The sequence below is a fragment of the Monocercomonoides exilis genome (genome assembly GCF_001643675.1).
Source record: "Monocercomonoides exilis strain PA203 chromosome Unknown scaffold11-1913109, whole genome shotgun sequence".
Classification (NCBI taxonomy): Eukaryota; Preaxostyla; order Oxymonadida; family Polymastigidae; genus Monocercomonoides; species Monocercomonoides exilis.
In genome coordinates this window covers 472,603-488,519 of record NW_027150556.1, presented here as the reverse complement: position 1 = coordinate 488,519, position 15,917 = coordinate 472,603, and the positions used below count along the sequence as shown (strand labels likewise).

At 30.3% G+C, this 15,917-nt stretch overlaps 7 protein-coding genes across 7 annotated transcripts; 4 read left to right on the top strand and 3 right to left on the bottom strand.

Moving 5' to 3' along the window:
- Nucleotides 1-218: 218 nt before the first annotated feature.
- MONOS_10699 (uncharacterized protein) lies at nt 219-2,556 on the top strand (the record flags this gene model as incomplete). The annotated part of the gene is made up of 9 exons (XM_067863170.1): nt 219-248; nt 373-624; nt 707-826; nt 1,128-1,226; nt 1,302-1,358; nt 1,527-1,640; nt 1,831-1,890; nt 2,016-2,283; nt 2,369-2,556. 8 exons carry the CDS (start codon nt 219-221, stop codon nt 2,205-2,207), a joined length of 924 nt encoding a protein of 307 aa, XP_067731526.1. The 3' UTR covers nt 2,208-2,283; nt 2,369-2,556.
- Nucleotides 2,557-3,376: 820 nt separating this feature from the next.
- MONOS_10700 (uncharacterized protein) lies at nt 3,377-3,958 on the bottom strand. Its single transcript, XM_067863173.1, has 3 exons — nt 3,838-3,958; nt 3,630-3,737; nt 3,377-3,569 (listed from the first exon to the last, which is right to left on the bottom strand). Exons 1-3 carry the CDS (start codon nt 3,946-3,948, stop codon nt 3,519-3,521), a joined length of 270 nt encoding a protein of 89 aa, XP_067731525.1. The 5' UTR covers nt 3,949-3,958; the 3' UTR covers nt 3,377-3,518.
- A 1,091-nt stretch (nt 3,959-5,049) lies between these two features.
- On the top strand, nt 5,050-7,190 carry MONOS_10701 (uncharacterized protein). Its single transcript, XM_067863174.1, has 5 exons — nt 5,050-5,129; nt 5,194-5,315; nt 5,358-5,539; nt 5,589-6,898; nt 7,061-7,190. Exons 1-5 carry the CDS (start codon nt 5,063-5,065, stop codon nt 7,129-7,131), a joined length of 1,752 nt encoding a protein of 583 aa, XP_067731524.1. The 5' UTR covers nt 5,050-5,062; the 3' UTR covers nt 7,132-7,190.
- A 94-nt stretch (nt 7,191-7,284) lies between these two features.
- Nucleotides 7,285-8,171, bottom strand: MONOS_10702 (uncharacterized protein). Its single transcript, XM_067863175.1, has 4 exons — nt 8,042-8,171; nt 7,856-7,941; nt 7,717-7,756; nt 7,285-7,659 (listed from the first exon to the last, which is right to left on the bottom strand). The coding sequence occupies exons 1-4, from the start codon at nt 8,079-8,081 to the stop codon at nt 7,475-7,477; spliced, it is 351 nt and encodes a 116-aa protein (XP_067731523.1). The 5' UTR covers nt 8,082-8,171; the 3' UTR covers nt 7,285-7,474.
- A 28-nt stretch (nt 8,172-8,199) lies between these two features.
- MONOS_10703 (uncharacterized protein) lies at nt 8,200-8,883 on the top strand. Its single transcript, XM_067863176.1, has 2 exons — nt 8,200-8,362; nt 8,444-8,883. The coding sequence occupies exons 1-2, from the start codon at nt 8,217-8,219 to the stop codon at nt 8,553-8,555; spliced, it is 258 nt and encodes an 85-aa protein (XP_067731522.1). The 5' UTR covers nt 8,200-8,216; the 3' UTR covers nt 8,556-8,883.
- A 34-nt stretch (nt 8,884-8,917) lies between these two features.
- MONOS_10704 (uncharacterized protein) lies at nt 8,918-11,796 on the top strand. Its single transcript, XM_067863177.1, has 2 exons — nt 8,918-9,020; nt 9,119-11,796. Exons 1-2 carry the CDS (start codon nt 9,015-9,017, stop codon nt 11,060-11,062), a joined length of 1,950 nt encoding a protein of 649 aa, XP_067731521.1. The 5' UTR covers nt 8,918-9,014; the 3' UTR covers nt 11,063-11,796.
- Nucleotides 11,797-14,300: 2,504 nt separating this feature from the next.
- Nucleotides 14,301-15,671, bottom strand: MONOS_15293 (putative Autophagy-related protein 27). Its single transcript, XM_067868159.1, has 5 exons — nt 15,548-15,671; nt 15,293-15,495; nt 15,159-15,246; nt 14,945-15,107; nt 14,301-14,822 (listed from the first exon to the last, which is right to left on the bottom strand). Exons 1-5 carry the CDS (start codon nt 15,634-15,636, stop codon nt 14,679-14,681), a joined length of 687 nt encoding a protein of 228 aa, XP_067731520.1. The 5' UTR covers nt 15,637-15,671; the 3' UTR covers nt 14,301-14,678.
- Between the last annotated feature and the right edge of the window lie 246 nt (nt 15,672-15,917).

The following is a 15,917-nucleotide window of genomic DNA, read 5'->3' as shown; positions in this document are numbered from 1 at the left end:
ATTCTGCAAATTCGAGAAGAAATCAGAAAAACTGAAGAAGAAGTTTGCAAAATCTTTTTTTATTCATTTTTAAGAAGAAAAAAAATAAGTGTAATGAAAGGCTTCTTCAATATGAGGCTGAATGTCAAAAATATCAGCTTCAATTGCAGAAGGAATATGAAGACGCATTGAATTTGGCAGAAGAAAATGCAAAACAGCTAAAAAGGAAAATTGATGAGATGTGTGAAGAAAATGAACATCTGCTAAACGTATGTGGAAATGCATTTTTGTTGATTGTAAATGCTAATATTTTCCCTTTATGATATTCACGTATAATTTAAATTTCGATTTATGTTTATGCTGAATATACAATTGTTTTTTGTTTGAATGCAGAAAATAAATGAGCAAGACGAGCATATTTCAGACCTTAGCAATGCACTTGCAAAAAAGGAGGAGGAAATTGAAGCACAAGGAGAAGAATTGGCAAGAGAAAGAGCCGCTAAGGAAAGAGAAAGAGAAGCTAAAGAGAAAGAAGAAAGAGAAAGAGAGAAAGAACAGCTTGACAGAGAAAGAGAAAAAGCCAACCTGAAAAGGAAAGAAGAAGAACTAAAAGAAGCAGAAGAAGCATTTTATCAGAGCCAATCAGTTTTGCATAATATCATTTCAATTTTTTCGTTTATTTTTTCATGCTCATTTTAATTTATTACATATTTAATCATAATTGAAGGAACTACGTAGGCAATTGGAGATTGCAGAGCACGAGCTCCAGCAAGAAAAAGCAGACAGAGAAGATGAAAGATTGGAATGGAGAGAGAAAGAAAAAAGAGCTAAAGCAGATTCGTCACATGTATGTTTGATATCGTTTGTACTTGCAAACAATATATTGAATGAAGAATGGAATTGAAATATATTTTTAAAGGCTTTTCATTTAATGTGATTTTAGTAAAGTTCTTAGTTGATTGTTATTTTAATGTGCAATTGGCATTTGCAAAGCAGTTTTTTCTTTTTCTTTCACCTTTCATTTTTTCTTTTCTTTTCTTTTCCTTTCCTTTCTTTTCTTTTCTTTTTCTTTCTTTCTTTCTTTCTTTCGTTTTGCGTAATCGATTGATTAACTTTTTTATTAATTATATTTCCTTCTCGATAAAAAGCTTGAACGAGAAATTAAAGCAAAGGAGCAAGAACTTCGCGAAGAAATCATGAAAAGAAAGGGAATTGAACAGCAGATGCTTGAAAACGAAGAAGAGCAAGTTTGAGAATAATTGTATTTTCCTTTTTTCTTTCTTCATTAATTCATTTCCTTAAATTTTTCTAATATATTATAGGCTGAACGTCAGAGGATCATCGAAGAACGGCTTCAGAAGATATCTGACGATAGAACTGTTTGACTCACAAATTCATTGATTTGTTTCATATTTGTTTATGTTATTTTTCTTGCAAATAATTTTTTTGTGTTTTTGTTTCGCTTGGGCGTAATTAAACCCTTTTTGAATAATTCTTTAATCTCTCTTTTTTTTTTACCTTTTTGTTGAATGCTTCTATCACCGCAGCGTTTAAATCAAGAAGTGCTTTCCCTTCAGCAACAAAACACTGAATTATCTCAACAAATTGCAAAATTATCAGATGAAATGAAACTTGGAGAAGCACAAAAGGAAGCCTTAAAGGTATCTGAACAGTTCTTTGTCTGGGCTCATTATCTCTTTGTATAATTCAATTTGATTGAACTATATTTGAATCTAATATCAAACTTCATTTTTAATGTTTTCTTTCTTTCTTTCTTTCTTTCTTTTTTCGTTTTTTTTTTATACTAAACATAATTTAATTTTTTCTTTTAATCAAATTTATAATTTTAAGATGCAAATACATCGCCTTCAAACGGAAAAAGGAGAGATTGAACTTAGAAATAAGGAAGAGGTATGAAATTCAAGCGAAATTTTAATTACAGTGTTTATTATATCCACTTATTCAAAAAATTTATTTTATTTTATTTTTTATTTTTTTCATTATAAATATCATCAATTATTTTTTTATTGGATTAGTTGATGAAGCTGGAGCGGGAAAAAGAAATGGAAAGAAATAGAGCAAATTCCGAAAAAGAAGAGCTTCTTTCTCAGCAAAGAATGAATCAAAATAGATGGGATAATGAAAAGCTAGAAATAATGGCGTGCTGCTCTCTTTACAGAAAGAGTTTGGTTAATAATTTGAACTTTAATTTAGAAACAATTAAATGAATCTCAGACAGAATTGCAAGCAATGATTGCAAATGAAAAGCAAAAATCTAGAGCTATGGAAGTTAAAGTCATGGAAGTTTGATTTTATAGGGATTATTTATCGATATTTTTTAAAAAATAATTGATATGTTTCGCAATAACATGATAATTTTTTCTAATAGGCACTTCATCAAATATTCAATGAGCAAAAGATCAAGTGGTCTGGAGGAGGAAATTGAAAGTTGATTTTGGATTTTTCATTGTCATCAACCATTGCTCAAAGGTTCAAAACCATTTCATCGAATCCATTTCACTTTTCTTTCAGGCATTTCATCTGCATTACACTATTTCCAACCAAAATATCGCACAAATCATGATTTTTTTTCTCAAAATTTGAATATATTGCAGAAGCAGTAGAAGAGCTATATTTTCAAATTCCGAATATAAAATTTTGTCTTTTTTGAAATCATGCTACGAAATCAGAAGATGATAATTTTCAATTTTAATATAAACGCTAAACAAGTCAAAGATGAAATGCAACTCACTCTTCAATGCCATAAAATCTTTCCATTTTATGTTGGAAATATCATTTTGTAAATGATTTTGACAATTTTTAGAACAAGTTTGACTTTTCCAACAAATTGAAATAGCAAAAAACCAAACTATCAAACAATATTAAAGCATGTTGCTATAACAAAAAAATTTAAAAATTAAAATACTATACTCACAAATGGAATAATATTCTTGTTTTTTTGAAAAAAGAAACGACTTGCTCTAAACTTTTAGCAATGATGTTATAATAATTCTAACATTCACATTTCAAAAAATATATAGCAAAATATTTAAAATTTGAAAAAAATATTTGAAAATATTGAATGAAACAAAAATTAATAAGAAAAAAATTTTGATTCAGATAATAATCAAAATTAAATTTGGGTAAATAATTTACGAAATCACAATTTTTCTCGTTCACGATTTAAATTATCAACTATTAAAATTTAATATTTTCGATTCACTCCAGAAAATTTTTCACTTAAATAAATATTTCAAAAATATCACTCATCTGTGGGAAATACTTAAGAGTGAAAAAGATAAGCCCCGAGAGGGAATTGAACCCTCGACCTTATGCTTACAAGGCATACGCACTGCCACTATGCTACCGAGGCACGCAAAAGACAAAAATTAAGAGGTCAGCACAACAATAAGTATTGAATTTTCATAAAATAAAAGATACTTTTGAAAATTTTGTATGTAAGATTTTTTTAATGATCCTTCTTATAAATTCATCACATCATTTATTGATTTCTTGTTTGTTCATTATTTGAAATTTTTTTAAAATGTTATGCCTTTTTGTTTATAAAATGCCTTTGCTCTTTTCACATCCTTCATTAAAAAATTTGTTAATTTAAAATGTAAATGCACAACTACAAAATGCATGCATACCTCTTCAATTTCTGGTCCTGCTTCAGGAACATCTTTGCATCGAAATGCTCGGTAGACTGCAACGAGAATGAGATAAATCCCAAAGGCAAAAATTAACGTAATAAAAAACTGAACGACAAAAAACCAATGCAAAATCATTTTCATATCATCAAAAATGTTTACGATATATATGCTTGTGGACGTCAAAACAAGTTAAAAATGATCAAACGACAATTGGATGTGAAAAAAGTGAAGATTTATCTTTAACGAGAGAACTTCCAAAAATGCTTGCACCGACAAATGTGGCCATAATTAAAATCCATTGAATTAAAGTTTTCATCGCAAAGAATGGATAAAGTAAATTTGATGAAAATATAATATGGAACATTTCTTTGATCAAACAATCAAAAGAAGTATATATCAATTTTATATAAAACGACTATATTGAATTATTAATTATCATAAAAATAAGGAAATTAATGATCAATTAACTAATTGCAATCAATTATCTATTTTTTTTTTTGAATAAAGTATTAAACCCCTTGAATGTTTTTCTGAGAATTATTAACAACCGTTACCAACCATTTCTTTTAATATACTGTATTTTTGAATTTGTGAACAACTGAAATTATGAAGAAATTTCTATCTGCAAATCAGTCAATTATAAGCATAGATCTTGAATGATGTATAACTCCACGATTTATGAAACTTGGTTGTTGCCTTGAAGGGCTTTATGGACTTGTTATGTATTTACAAAGCAACTGTTAAATAGTCCAAATACAATCTGTTATTTGTATTTTAGAATATTTTTGTTTGACTTTTAATTCAGTAATAGTCAAATATAAATCTAGTTGAAAGTATTTGAGTGAAGACATAACATTGATCTTCATTCCCAAGAGGATGGTGGGGAGCTTTTATTTATCTGATTCTTCTTGAATAAGAAATAGAGCTTTTTATAGAAAATAATACTTGACAATCCAGACTTGTATCAGGAAAGCAGCTGAACAAAGAGGCGTATTCTTCAATTCACTCGTAATGATGTGAATATTATAAATATATCTTTTTGGATTTAATATCAAAGATAAAGAAACAGAATATTCAGCAACATGAGATTTGAATCCATCATTGATTTGGCAAATATGATGTATGCATTATTTGCGATTAGAGATAATATTAAAAAAATATACAAAGTAGTTGTAATATTAGATGTAATTGTTTTATCATTTTTTCAACACTTTATTTCAGATTCCTGTTTTTCGTTTTTTTTTTTAATGAAAATATTTTGTATTCGTTTATTAATATTTTTTGTTGATATTAGTAACTGTTAATCATCAATTTAATACAAGAAGAAAAATGCAAGTACAAATTTTTTGTTACAAATTGCTGATTAAAAAAAGATTTGTATTTATAAGGATCACGCCCACTTTATTTGAATTGGGCAACAGTTTTAATTTATGCTTTCTGAAACCGCCATTAATTTCAGAACAGCAGGGAAGCCTGGATTTGGAAAAGTTATTAAAGGTTTAATTGTTTGATTATGGAATTTGTTCTTTCAATTTGATGCTTTATTGTTAAAAACTTTTAGGACATGCTTCAATGGGTTCTTCTGTTCCAACTATTCCTACAAAATATATCACAATACTTAATCCAGATGCACATGAAAAATATGGCTTTTCTCAACAAGCTCCACGATTTCCACAAGAAGCTGTTTGCAAATAATTCTAATTTTCATTTAATATTTGCTAAAAGGAATCTGAAGTTCCAGATGTCGGAGCGTACTATCATGAACGAGATTTCATAAAGCATTCTGACTCAATTTCAACGCGCGGTTATGGATTTTTGGCTTCAAAAGCACCAAGGTTTAGAAGTTTTCGTCCAAACACATGTGCTGGTCCTGGACAATATGAGTCAAATTCTTCTTTAACGACAAAGTGTGTCATTAACTTGAGTTTTTTGAAGTTATATTTTATTTTGTTAAAGAGGAATTTCCTCATCGTTTGCAAAGCCAATAGCTTCACGTAAGATTTCTGAATCTCTTCCTGGTCCTGGGTCTTATGAAACAAAAAATTCATTTTCTAATTCTGAAAAGAGGGGAATTCCTGCATCTGTTAGTTTTCGTTCGCATACTGCTCGTTTGGGGCATGATTTTGGAGTGAAGGATACAAGTTTGCCAGGCCCAGGAGAATATGAAGTTGTGGAAACTGTAGCAACACGAGGATTAAGTGTTCCTCCAGAACATTCAAGTGCTGCTGTATTGAGACGAAATTGGCGAAGTGCCACAACTGAAGGTGTTGAAGAGCGAGGAAGAAGGGCCAAAGGCAGCCCTACAGAAAAGTCAGCCAGAACGCAACGGTTTGGCTCGCAACTTCAACGTTTGCTGGAAAAGCAAAGCTTTGCTGCAGAAGTGACGATGATGCCCTCGATTAGCGAGCGAGGAATGAGTGAAAGTAGAGAATGGGCTGCCAGGACGGCTGAGTCTCCTGCGGCAGTCCGGCGCATAAAACCATCAAATGCCACACTTCCGCTTACAGCTGCAGCCTCGTTGCCCGGTTCAGCCAGTGATCGCTCCACATCACAGATGACTGCAAAATACATCACACGTCATGTTCCTTCTTCGCTGTCGATGCCTTCTTCCTCTTTTTCATCGACCTCACTCCGAGAAACAATACCCCCGTCTGCAAAAGGCGTTCCTGGGCCGGGCGCTTACGATCCCGTTCCACCTGAGCATGAGAAGCTCAGTTCTCTCAGCAGGACACTTCAACCGCCTGCACTTTCTGCCTCTTCTGTTTCGTATCCGTCGCCTCTCTCGTCCACCCAGGCAGCATCTGGGCTTGGAGAAGGGATATCCACATTCACTGCGTCCTTTGCTCCGGCGCTGGTGGATCGATTTGGAGAAGTGCCTCTGCCGCCTGGAGTGAAGAAGAAAGTGTCGAAGTATCCTGGCCCTGGTTCATACGACCCAGACAACGCGTGGAAGGAGTCAATGCTCGACTTCGGGATGGTCGATCCAGAGTGCCTGGGAATAAAGCCAGGTGCAGCTTCTTCTTCTTCTTCCCCTACTCCTTCTGCCAAACCACGACATTGGGGAGACAAGCGCCGCAAGCCTGGCACGCTGCCACCTCAGCTGATTGTGCAGCACAATGCACGGGTGCTTCATCCGAATGCTGTGTTCCTCTCAGAAACTCATCGCGGCTCGCATATCGCTGTTTCTGGTGGAGCTACGGCAGATGCTTCGGGATCTTCGGCTTTAACACAACCAACTCTTGCAGGCATAAGACCTCCGGGACCAGGTTTGTAGCGTGAGAGAAGGAATTTTGAGAGTAGTTTTTATTTATTTATTTATTTATTTATTTATTTATTTATTTATGTGGCTTGTAATGTTATTGATTTAATATTTTATTTTCAATTTTTTAAAACTGAATTGATGTTAATTTTCAATTACTCTTTTTCAGCGTATTATGACCCGAAGGATCGACCAAAGAAAGAAACATTTCACTCTGATAAATCCAAAGCCTGGCATTAAATTTTTTCACTTCTCCATAAATGTTTTATTTATAAATTTATTTTTATTCATTTTTTAAATAAAACTGTGGTTAATTTTTTTTTATATTTCCACAATCAATTTTTTTCTTTTTTCTTTTTCACAATAAAAGACAAAAAAAAAAGGAATGATTGATTTATGAAAGAACGGTACTTTTTTGATTTTCAAACATAAATAACTTCTAATAAAAACAACCTCAGAATAAAAAAATAATAATAATACACTAAAATGAGATTAAAATTTGTGTTCAAAAAATCTTTTTCGAAACTCTCGTGACAAAGCAGTGAAAGAAATAAAATAAGTACGATAGAATAGATGAAATGATTTACTTCTTCTTTTTACACTTCATGCAAACCAACAAAAGAATTCCTTCACAAATTGCAAATCCAGCAAAGAATACTAAAACGGTAATCAAAACAAATATTGGAAGTGTGACCGTTTTTGATAGCCATAAGCTTTCATTGTATTTGCATGTATATTCATTGCCTGGATCAGCTCCGTATTGTCCTCCTAAAATAAACAATACTTTGTGAAAAAACAATGTAATTTTTTCAAATAATTTTATACCGAATAGACACATTGGAATTTCAGGTGATTTCCCATTTACCTGTTAAATTGAAAAGTCAAATTTTGTTTAAATTAAAATTTGTTTGTTGAAATAAAATTCTGTTTGGGGAGAAAAATGAAATAGAATTTTGTATCAAACACTAATGGCTTTTTTACACCATATGCAGAATCGTGATTGCGTACAACTGCCAATATCCGTTGACGCAGTACAATTAATAGAATAACCTGATTTAATAAATCGAAAGTTTTGAGACAAAAAGCAAATGAAATATAGCAATTTTCAAAGATTTTTTAAGGATTATAAATTCTATATAAATTCGCAAACTGCTTTGTATTAAAGCATCAAAAATCAAAAACAATAACATTGATTAAATGATCATTGCCATATTTGTTTTCGAAGGCTTTCAAAAAACAATGAAATGAATAAACATGTATGTAACAATAATAATATGTGTATTTAGTAATTGTTCCTAACCATTATTTAATTATCCACATATTTTATGAATTTTGCTGCGAAGCTTGTCGCTGGGCAAGCTTTAAAAAAAGCCAAGACAGGTATTCTTGGAGATGAAAAGGATGAAGAGCGTCCTGTGATTAGAGAAGATTCACCACCAAAACCAATTGTCAAAGCAAAAGATAAACGAAGGTTTTTTCCGTAAAAATTGGAGTTGATATAATACAACATTTTTTTCAAATTAAAATTGTTATCTCTTTTATGTTAACAAAGCAAAAAAACTCAAGCTATCATGGATAAATATAAATCAAAAGGAGGCAATGACAGAGAGACACGTGCTTCTTCACCAAAGAAAAAAAGTAGTGGCTGTTGTAATATCTTATAGAAAACGTTTTTTTGCAATTTCATTTCAGCAAAAAAACGGAATCAAACATTGATAATTGACATTTTTTTTATTATTAGTTGTTCTGATATTTTAGCATGAGCATGTTTTATGATTATTTCATGTATAATGCGGATATTATTTTTGAGATGACTCTTTTTATATTGAGCCATCAATGAACATTTTTCTTTTTTTCTGTTTTTTTGAAATTGATAAATTAAAAAAAATAATTTAGCCTTTTGAATTGTTTTGCAATTGTTTGCTCAAATTTTTTTTATAAATGCACATTTATTTAGGTTTAATGAAAAAATTGCGATTTTCCACAATTCTGATTGGAGAGTGCTTCATCTTTTTTATGAATGAAAGGGTAAGATCGAATAAAGATTGGCTTTGGGGAACTTTAAAGTCAACATAAAAAGTTTTTTATCGAATTTTTGAGCCATTTTAATTTATTTTAAGGGGATGGAGGTTTTGTAATATCTTTGTTTTTTTAGAATTATTATTATCTGAAATTTCATGATAAAATGCAATTATTCGTGGAAAATAAATGCGTTCTTAAAAATAAGGAAGATGCTGCAACAAACAAATTTATGCCAATTAAAAAATCTGAAACTGGAATTATTTGCAATTCTAATATTGAAGAAGATAATAACTCAAATAACAATATTTCAGCTGAGTTTGAAATTTCCAAGAAAGAAGAAGAAAAACAAAAGCAACAAAGGAGAGATGAAATATGTTTATTGATAGAAAAACGTCTAATGGCTATTTATCAACTTCTGCCTCGTTTTACTTATTCGAAAGATGTTTCAGATGAATTTGAAGATAAAAAAATAGATTCTGCGAATAATTACGAAAGTGAATGCAAATTTGATTCAGACGCTGATTACAAGCATTTAATAACGCTTGATGAACGAATCATGCTCCGTAAGAAATATGACCAAAGAAGTCCATTTTCTGATTTTTCTGTTGAAGCAGAATTAAAAGCAGAAAGACGGAATCGCCAAATGTATCGCCCAGAAGAAAGAGGACGCAAAGATTATGAATCAAGATCTGAATATGATACAGATAGTGAAATGGAGCAAAGCTATCAACGTAGTCGAGATCATTTTGAAAAACGAGAAGAAATGGAAGAAAGGAGAGACTGGAGAAGGGGAAAAGACGAGAGAAATGATAGAAATGAAAGGAGATATAGAGATTATGGAAGATTTGAATCCGAGCGCATTCGTGACAGGAAACTGGAAAGAGATTCTGAAGATGAGCAGCGTTATGGCCCAGGGTCAAGCAAGTCAGACCCGCACAGCCAATGGGCAAAGAGGAAAAGCGACTATTCAAGTCATTACGATGGAGATCGCTATGGGAGCAGAAAAGACTATGATCAAAGTTGGCAAGATGGATCATCCAGATCAGGAAGGTCAGACAGCGGGAGGTCAGTTTCTGAAAGGTCAAAATCAAGCTGGCGCGAGAGATCAGCAGATAGTTCAAGTTCGACTAGATATTTGAAAGATGATGACGATGAAAGGAAAAGAGACTATTATTCCAGTAAACATCAGTCTGCTCCTCAAAAGCTGCATCGCATCTACTCCGCAAAAACATCGCCTTGTTCTGAGAGTTTACATTCACGTCAGCACTCCAGTTCTCCAGCAAACTCATCTTCTCCAGCATCAAAGCCTTCTCCATCATTTTCAAGTAGATCACAACATTCTCCTGCTGGAGAGCGCATTCGCATAGAATCTCCTTTTGTCCCTCCATTCACAGATGATATATTGTCTTCGTTTGATCCTGATGCATTTCTTTCTTCATTAATATCAGATGAATGCAATGACAATCCATCTTCGCTTGGATATCGTGCATCGCATTGGGTGCCGAATGCCTTTACGTCTAATTCGTGTTCTTCTACTGAGCGCAAATGTTCTTTTGAAGAGAGGTCATCTTCTTTTATTTCAGAAAGACCTGTTCTTTCGCCATCGGCAGCGGTTGAGGGCTGCTTCTCTCCAATTCCTTCAGAATTTGATCAAGTTAGTGTAATAACATTATCTGATGATCCGACAAATATAGATGATGCTGCAATAAATGTTCAAACAAAAGAATTGAGTGAGATTGATATTATTTCCCCAGAATTTGAGGACGATGTGAAAATATTAGGTTCTGGCAAACTCCGAAGAGAACGACAAAAATCAAAAAACTCGAAAGAAGCAGAAAAAGCTATTTTGCCAATTGAACTTTCTTCTGATCCTGAAGAAGGTGAAATTGTAATAGAAGAAAAGAAAATGGAATGTTCAGATGATAAATCAATTGAAAACACAAATTTAATTACGATGGCAGACAACGAAATAATTCTTGAAGGATTAGATGAAGAATCTTATTTTAAAAGTCCATCAAAGAGCATTTCTGATACATATGGGAAAAAAGTGGAAAATTTTAAAGAAAATAAAAAATCCAACATTGAATCCACAAATAATGATAAAGAGACAAAAATGGTGGAAATTGACAATGCAAAGGATATAGAATAATAACCGGAGAACTTCTTGTGACTTAATCAAAGATGGAATAGAATTTTCTATTTTATTTATTGTTTAAAAAACTCTTTAAAAATTGGATATGTGGGAAGAGAATATTTTTTTGAAGTTAAATTGTTATGAAATGTCTAAATGTTTATAATGATATGTTTTTAAAATTGAACCAATGAACCAAAAAAAGACATTGTACTAAAATATGATAGTTTCAACAACTGACTGTTATCAATTGCATCAAAAAAATTATTTCAGAAAAAAGAATTTTTTTGGTGATTAATAATTAAAGTTAACACACTCAATTTCGTCTGAGTATATTTTCTATTTGCTGAAAGAAAAGCTTTGGAACTCCAGGAGATAATAGTGAAGGGTTATTCAATAATCAAAATATTTTATAAAATATAACTTCCTGAAAGAATATATTCACCACATCATTCAATGAAGAAAGTTTTTCAATCGAAAGTTAGCAGAATCAACTGTCAAAGGTGCTATTTATTTTTTTGAAAGAGAGCAGAAAAAAAAAAAAAAAAAAAAAAAAAAAAAAAAAAAAAAAAACGGAAGATAGACATTCAGATATATACAAAAAAAGCACAATTTGACACATTAGATGCATTTCTCATGGAATTTGAAACAAATCAGTTTAATTGTATTTGAAACACAGAAATGAATTTTTTTCTTTTTTATTGAACGTCACATTTTTTTATCAGTTTTTTCAATAAATTTTTCTTTTTTAGATAAATGGTGCAAAATATTGTGCATCAGGCATTTTCATTGAATAATTTTGCACTTTTCATTGACTATTTTTGATCAAAAAACACAATAAAAATTTGTTTATTTTTTGACACTCGTAAAATGTTGGAAAACTTGATGTTCTGATTCCTACGATGCATGCTTACGGATATGAAAATCAAATTTATTTTAAAATCTGATAAAGTTATATAATGTCATGAGAGAAGCAATTTTTCAATGCTTTGTGCAAAAAAAGCTTGAAAGTCCGTATTTTTCCCCAAATGTGAATTCAATATTTAATAATCACAAATATTAGCATGTTTTTTTTATTTGTCAAATTTTTTTTATGTATTTGATGCATATAATGATTCATAAATAAGATATTAAGTTTAAAGTGATTATTAAACATTTGCCACTTGACAAAATTTTTGACTCAATATTGATCTTTCAATACTTCGAATTGCTTTTTCATCTCACAGTACGTTTTTTCATCCTGTTTTTGAACAAAACAGATTTTAGAAAACAACAGAAACAATGTTCAAATCAACTTTTGTTGCTGGAACAGCTGCTGATTGTTTTTTCTTCCATTTGTTGTGAAGTGGACAAGAGTGACTCTCCCAAAGATACAAACAACATTTTTAACTTCTGATCTTGATATAAAATAAATAAAAACAACTGGAATGTTAAAGCTTCTTTCAGGAAATTTTCTTTGACAGTTCTACTTCCAGCTATCATTGAAAGAAGAAAATTCGTTTTGAAGGATTCTCATTTCATCTTTTATCTTCCGATATAATTACACACTGGGGAAATCCTTTCTATGGAGATTATACAAGGAAAGGGAAACAGAAGTTGTTACCTTCGATTCATTTGTCATATGGGTAATTATTTTTGAAAAGTCGCAAAAGTTTAATTTTCATATAAATCAATAATATCATATCTTGATCAAATTTCGGTTCCCGCTCATGCAACTTCACAGGAATGTGTTAAATAGCATTGTCAAATTATATCCTCCGCTTTGGAAAAGTTTCATGAGCAGGAACCGAAATTTGATCAAGATATGATATTATTGATTTATATGAAAATTAAACTTTTGCGACTTTTCAAAAATAATTACCCATATGGGGGAAAATATGGACTTTCATGCCTTTTATGGACAAATTTTGAAAGAATTGTTTTACTTTTAACATTTTTTAACTTAATCAGATTACAAAATAAATGATATTTTTACAACTGTGAACAAACGTCATTTATGGAATAACAAAATGTTTGTGACCTCACATGTATTTTAAAAAAAATTCATATTTTTTCATTATTTTTGATCTTAAAAAAATCAATGAAAAGTTCATGATTTTTCAATGATAATGCCTGAAGTCAAATATTTTATCCCAAATGGTAAATAAATTCCAAAATTGAATCGGGTGATTATTTTTGAAATCATAACTTTTTTCGAGGTGTTGATTTTTTTTTGATTGTTTGTCTTTGAGAAGAGATTTTGAATTCAAATGAAGAATTCATAATATCTGTTTCAAAAATATATTTTCAAGCTGAAATAAAGAAAAACATTTATCGGATAAGAATGTTCACTTTTCAGGGATCATTTACGAATATTCAAAAGAAAAATTATCACTGTTTTTTTTGATAGAAAAAATATGATTTCAAAAATAATCACCCATATGCTATGAAAAATGCAGAATAATTCCAAAAAAATTTTTTTTGAAGAAGAAAGAGAAAAATTCATTCAGAGAATTGGTGTATGATCCCAAGAGAACATTAGATATATATTCCCCATTTGAATGTGAAAATTGAAAAATTAAAAAAAAAATTCTTTTTATTGAGAGAAATGCATTTCGTAATGTATTTTGTGATTTTCGACTTTCGAAATAATGTTGTGTTGATACAGAAAAAGGAAACAGCACAAAGAAGAACAAAAGTGGTTAAAATTCACTAGCTTGCCAATTTGCTTTTAACAAACCGACTTTCTAATATATGGCTAATTTTTTTTTGAAAAGTTCCTTTTGTTTAATTTTCAAACAAAATAAAATTTTCATATTTTTTTCAATTTTTTGTTCCCACGTTTGAAACTTCAATAAAACGAAAATCATAACATTGTTGAGGTTTTGATATCCATTTTAGGAAAGTTTAATCCGTGGGAACAAAGAACTGATAAAAATATGAAAATTTTATTTTGTTTGAAAATTAAACAAAAGGAACTTTTCAAAAAAAATTAGCCATATTGCAAATGGAAATTAAATATTTCATTTTGCGTTCTCATGATGCGTGAATTGGATGATTCCATTTTTTAAATAAAAATAATATTTTAACAATTCAAAAATTTCTGTTGAAATTTATGAAGAACTTGAAGAAAAATGAAATAATTCAAATATTCAAAAAATTTTAAGTTTCTAACTTTTTCAAATGATTCAGATTTCAAAAAGAAAATTTGACAATTCATAAAGGCTTTCTTTGTGGTGAAAATAAAAAATTTGATAACAAAATGGATCACACTGCCCAAAGTTCTTTTAACCAGTTATTATTCCAATACTTTATGTTCGAAAAAAATATCCACATAAAAACGATCTTTTTAGAAGTTAGAAATAACAAAAGCTAAAAAAATTTGTGTTCAATTAAAAAATGACATTTGATCAGTTTTGACTTCCAACAGTTTCTTCGATAAAAAAATCAAGAAAATACAAAAAATATATTGAAAATATCAAGAAATTTGATTTAAAATGAAGTTTCATAAAAATAAGAATAAACTACATGTTCAAGAGAGCACTCAAGTTCTAATAATCAAACTAAAACAAAGACAAAAAGGTTTGAAATGAATGATTGTTGCATTTAAAGACATTGTATAAAGAACTCATTTTAATTTTATTCAAAATATGCGCTATTGCATTTCTTTAAATCCTCGAGATTTGCTAAGGCACGGACTGAGAATTGTCTTTATTCCAAGAATTACCATTCTAGGAATCGAAGACCAGAAATATACAAAAGGAATAATTTCTATTCCTCTCTTCTTAAATGCAAAGAACTATTTTTTAAATATGCATCATCCACAATGTATCACAATCAAAAATATATGTTATGCAAACATTCAAATATTTTTTTAAAATATTTTTATCAATAAGGTAATTTATATTCACAAATACAAACCATTAATGGCATCCCAGCGGCAAAGTAAAGAACAAGAGCAACAGATATAATAATGAGCATAATGGATCCAAACGACAGCTTTTTCTTTTTCTTCTCTGATCCAGGGTCGTCATTTTTTTTGGGACAACCTTCAGGTCCTTCATAATCAACTACAACAGTGTCTCTATTGAAATGCAAATTTGATACGAATACCCAAATAGTTATAGAATCAAACCTGTCGCTCTCTGCTTTCCATTTTGTTGAATTTCCACATTTAACTTTTAATTTAAAAGTCTGAGTTGCATAGTTGTCAAAATAAGTGTCTGAATCAAGCAATGATTAATGTTGATTTATGAAATTTACACATACAAGTCATTTCAATCCCATCATTACTGGCAAAAACGCGTGAAGATTCAGTAGAGTTTTCACCAACGCAACTGCAGTAATTTGTTATATGAAACTGCTTTTGAGCAACGCAATCAGCAGATTCACAAATATTATTGTTTTCATCTTTAAATGGCTTTCTGAAATTCCAGTAAAACTTAAAATTATTCATTTCAGTGGAATAAGGCCTGAAAGAAGCAGATGCTTTAAAATGCCATTCATAACAATTAAAAAACATGCTCTTTTTTTGTAATGGTGTCTAGCTCGAAATCATCTATTGTTAAACAATGTTCTGATGATGTAATAATCGATAAAATTAAAATAAACATGAAAAAGAGTAAAATAAAACAAATATTTATTTATTATGGTAATATTGATTAAACGTGAATAATCACTCATTTTCATTGTTTTTTTAAGACCACTTTTATTAATTATTTCTGAATGAGTCGAAAGTTAAATTTTATCACACTTTGTTCAATGAATAACAAATGAATGAAAATTGATTATTTGCATCTATTCATATCGAAAAACATATCATCAATTGTTAGATAACTAAGTCCTGATCTGTTGCAATTAAATATTAGATTTTTTATTGATTTAAAAGTCAACA

Bases quoted from the DNA above. Each gene is read 5' to 3' on its own strand.
- MONOS_10700 (XM_067863173.1), bottom strand. From the start codon at position 3,948: ATGAAAACTTTAATTCAATGGATTTTAATTATGGCCACATTTGTCGGT. The intron at 3,738-3,837 runs GTTTGATCATTT...TTTGTCGTTCAG, and splicing joins TTTTTTCACATCCAATTGTC to TTTTTTATTACGTTAATTTT. The intron at 3,570-3,629 runs GTATGCATGCAT...TTTTTAATGAAG, and splicing joins CAGGACCAGAAATTGAAGAG to GATGTGAAAAGAGCAAAGGC.
- MONOS_10701 (XM_067863174.1), top strand. From the start codon at position 5,063: ATGCTTTCTGAAACCGCCATTAATTTCAGAACAGCAGGGAAGCCTGGA. The intron at 5,540-5,588 runs GTGTGTCATTAA...ATTTTGTTAAAG, and splicing joins AATTCTTCTTTAACGACAAA to AGGAATTTCCTCATCGTTTG. The intron at 6,899-7,060 runs GTTTGTAGCGTG...ACTCTTTTTCAG, and splicing joins CATAAGACCTCCGGGACCAG to CGTATTATGACCCGAAGGAT.
- MONOS_10702 (XM_067863175.1), bottom strand. From the start codon at position 8,081: ATGTTATTGTTTTTGATTTTTGATGCTTTAATACAAAGCA. The intron at 7,942-8,041 runs GTTTGCGAATTT...TTATTAAATCAG, and splicing joins TGATGCTTTAATACAAAGCA to GTTATTCTATTAATTGTACT. The intron at 7,660-7,716 runs GTATAAAATTAT...TGTTTATTTTAG, and splicing joins AATTCCAATGTGTCTATTCG to GAGGACAATACGGAGCTGAT.
- MONOS_10703 (XM_067863176.1), top strand. From the start codon at position 8,217: ATGAATTTTGCTGCGAAGCTTGTCGCTGGGCAAGCTTTAAAAAAAGCC. The intron at 8,363-8,443 runs GTTTTTTCCGTA...ATGTTAACAAAG, and splicing joins AAAGCAAAAGATAAACGAAG to CAAAAAAACTCAAGCTATCA.
- MONOS_15293 (XM_067868159.1), bottom strand. From the start codon at position 15,636: ATGTTTATTTTAATTTTATCGATTATTACATCATCAGAACATTGTTTA. The intron at 15,496-15,547 runs GCATGTTTTTTA...TGCTTCTTTCAG, and splicing joins GACACCATTACAAAAAAAGA to GCCTTATTCCACTGAAATGA. The intron at 15,108-15,158 runs GTTTGATTCTAT...GCATTTCAATAG, and splicing joins TGGAAAGCAGAGAGCGACAG to AGACACTGTTGTAGTTGATT.